Source organism: Opisthorchis viverrini (genome assembly GCF_000715545.1).
Source record: "Opisthorchis viverrini unplaced genomic scaffold opera_v5_194, whole genome shotgun sequence".
Taxonomy (NCBI): Eukaryota; Metazoa; Platyhelminthes; class Trematoda; order Opisthorchiida; family Opisthorchiidae; genus Opisthorchis; species Opisthorchis viverrini.
Genome location: NW_008751850.1, coordinates 215,946 through 218,088, shown reverse-complemented (window position 1 = coordinate 218,088; position 2,143 = coordinate 215,946). Strand labels below are relative to the sequence as shown.

At 44.7% G+C, this 2,143-nt stretch overlaps 1 protein-coding gene across 1 annotated transcript in view; it reads right to left on the bottom strand.

Annotated features, from left to right (window-relative positions):
- Nucleotides 1-1,560: 1,560 nt before the first annotated feature.
- T265_07930 (hypothetical protein) overlaps nt 1,561-2,143 on the bottom strand; it is a gene marked incomplete at both ends in the record, with an annotated part of 8,575 nt that continues 7,992 nt past the window's right edge. The window contains one exon of the mRNA XM_009173595.1: nt 1,561-1,676. Within this exon, the coding sequence (XP_009171859.1) occupies nt 1,561-1,676 (116 nt within the window). The remainder of the gene's footprint in view (nt 1,677-2,143) is intronic.

Here is a 2,143-nt window from a genome sequence, read left to right as displayed (position 1 = left end):
TCCAAGGACTAAACACGCCAACTGCTAACCGGTTAGTTGCCGATTCGAGACTCCCTACAAGGTCTTTTGAGGTCAGTCCCAGCAACAGCTACGCTGTCAGCTACACTGTCGGAATAGATTGGCTGAAGGGATGAAAACCCACCCGAAAATTCCCAATTCTGCTACTAACTAAATACTACTGGCTACGCCTTATGAAGCCCTAAGTAAAGGGTGTGCAGCCGGTCTTGAAAACACACAGTGTTTACGCCTACCGTTCGATTTGCGGCAAGGACGTTCTAGTCGCGGGCTGGAAAGATGAAAAGCAGCAATTGTAAAGCCACTTCCATTGTAGCGGTGATACTACTGATGGGGAGGCATGGGAGTAGTATGTGTTGTTCATGGAACTTCGCTTTGCGTCCCTTTAAAAGGGGGTATCTGTTGCGGAATTTGTGGAGTCGCTTTGTTACCTTTGCTTGGACTTGAGCAATGAATGATTGGAGTCAATGAATATCCAGGAACGTTCAAGAGGATGCCTTCAGGGGAAGATGGGCGTCCAGTTTTTTGTAAATAAGATGCAAGTGAGAGGTGTGCTTCCCTGTCTATAACCGGTCAGTTGGCATATCCTAGTAAATAACTCCGCAGCGAGGGCCTTATTCTTTTCACTACAGGGACGCGTCGCATCTTGCTGACGCCAACACATGATTCATTCCGACTAATCCATTCTGCACTTAGCAATCTGTAGTTCCAAAGAGTGACGGCAAAAACCTTCAAGGCAAGGTCGACTGGACCAGCATAATTTCACCTTGAGGGGGGACCTTTAATGTCGCATGTTGCCACTTACCATTTACCATTATCCACGAATTCTCGGATAGAGGTCCGTAAATGGTGATCAAAAGATTGAATTCGAAACACGTTTGAATAATCTGTTACCATTTGGAGGTGATCCGGAATTTGATTGGAGCCATGGTAGGTAGAGATCGGATGACGGGAAACCTTTTACCGGTTCCAAGACATATTAACCCAACACATGTTTGATCACAAAAAACAACCCCATGGCGTCCAGTTTTAATTTTCCAGCCCATCCTGTGAACTACCTCCAAAGGTTCCGGGGAGAACCTCGTTCCGCGGGAGCAGTCAGTCAGTTTTGTGATGAAACGATTTTGGTTTGAATTTTACGAGTATATTTATGGACGACGATACAATGTTCTCTGCTTTTATCTCTCCCAACACCAGTACTGATATAATTATGCTGTAACGATGCTCCAGAAAGGGAGAGAAAACTTTTCGTTGGTTTCCATCGTTTTTTCGAAAAACCTGAAGGTGAATCTGTCCGATTTTGAGGTTGAATCTTCTGTGAAATTGTTACGAGCACGCAAAATACTTGCACGCTTTGATTTTCCCGAATCTTCTCGACGAAATCCTACGCGACGGTTACACGAAAATAATTTGAACAGGTTCTTGGGTTGTTAGACAGTGAGTTGGGGTCTGATCACGTACCACCGCTTGCAACGGTGTCCCTGGCCTGCTTGTGTGTGACGCTGAAATCACAGTGCTCTAATACGTATCAGAATAACCTGCTCTTCAGCTTATTTGGGTTTTCACGCACTGAAATGTTGGACCGACAAGTTCCGCAACCCGATACGGCCGAATAAAGCTGACTGAGTACCAAACGATTTTGTCGTAGAAGACATGTAGCCCTGAAAAATGCGATCAAACTGGATCCGGCGATAACAGTGGTACTTTCAATTCAGCTCGCATTTTGCACGTCATTAAAATGTCTTATTTGGAGAACTTGTTCGAGTAGTTAGTCTTATTTTCGGTGGTCACTGGTGGGTATGCCGGGCTGTGTGGCAGCCATTCTTCCCGTACCCATGGAGGTGCCAGTGAATTTTCCGTCAAAACAAGCAGCCCATCAATCCACCTGATCGGATTACTGAATATTTTGGCAGTCTTGAATTTAGACTGCTGTTTTTTTCTTACTACTATCATTTATTTTTGAAGAGCATGGTCACAAACATAAAAAGTGAGTGCAAGCGATGAATGCGAAAGAGTAACAGGAGAATATGGGAGAAAAGAGAGAAACGTCTCATTCGAAATCATGCCAAGGACAGTGCCAGTCTGATGAGGTGAATCCCAAAGTATGTAAAGATTTTGGTATGGGAAC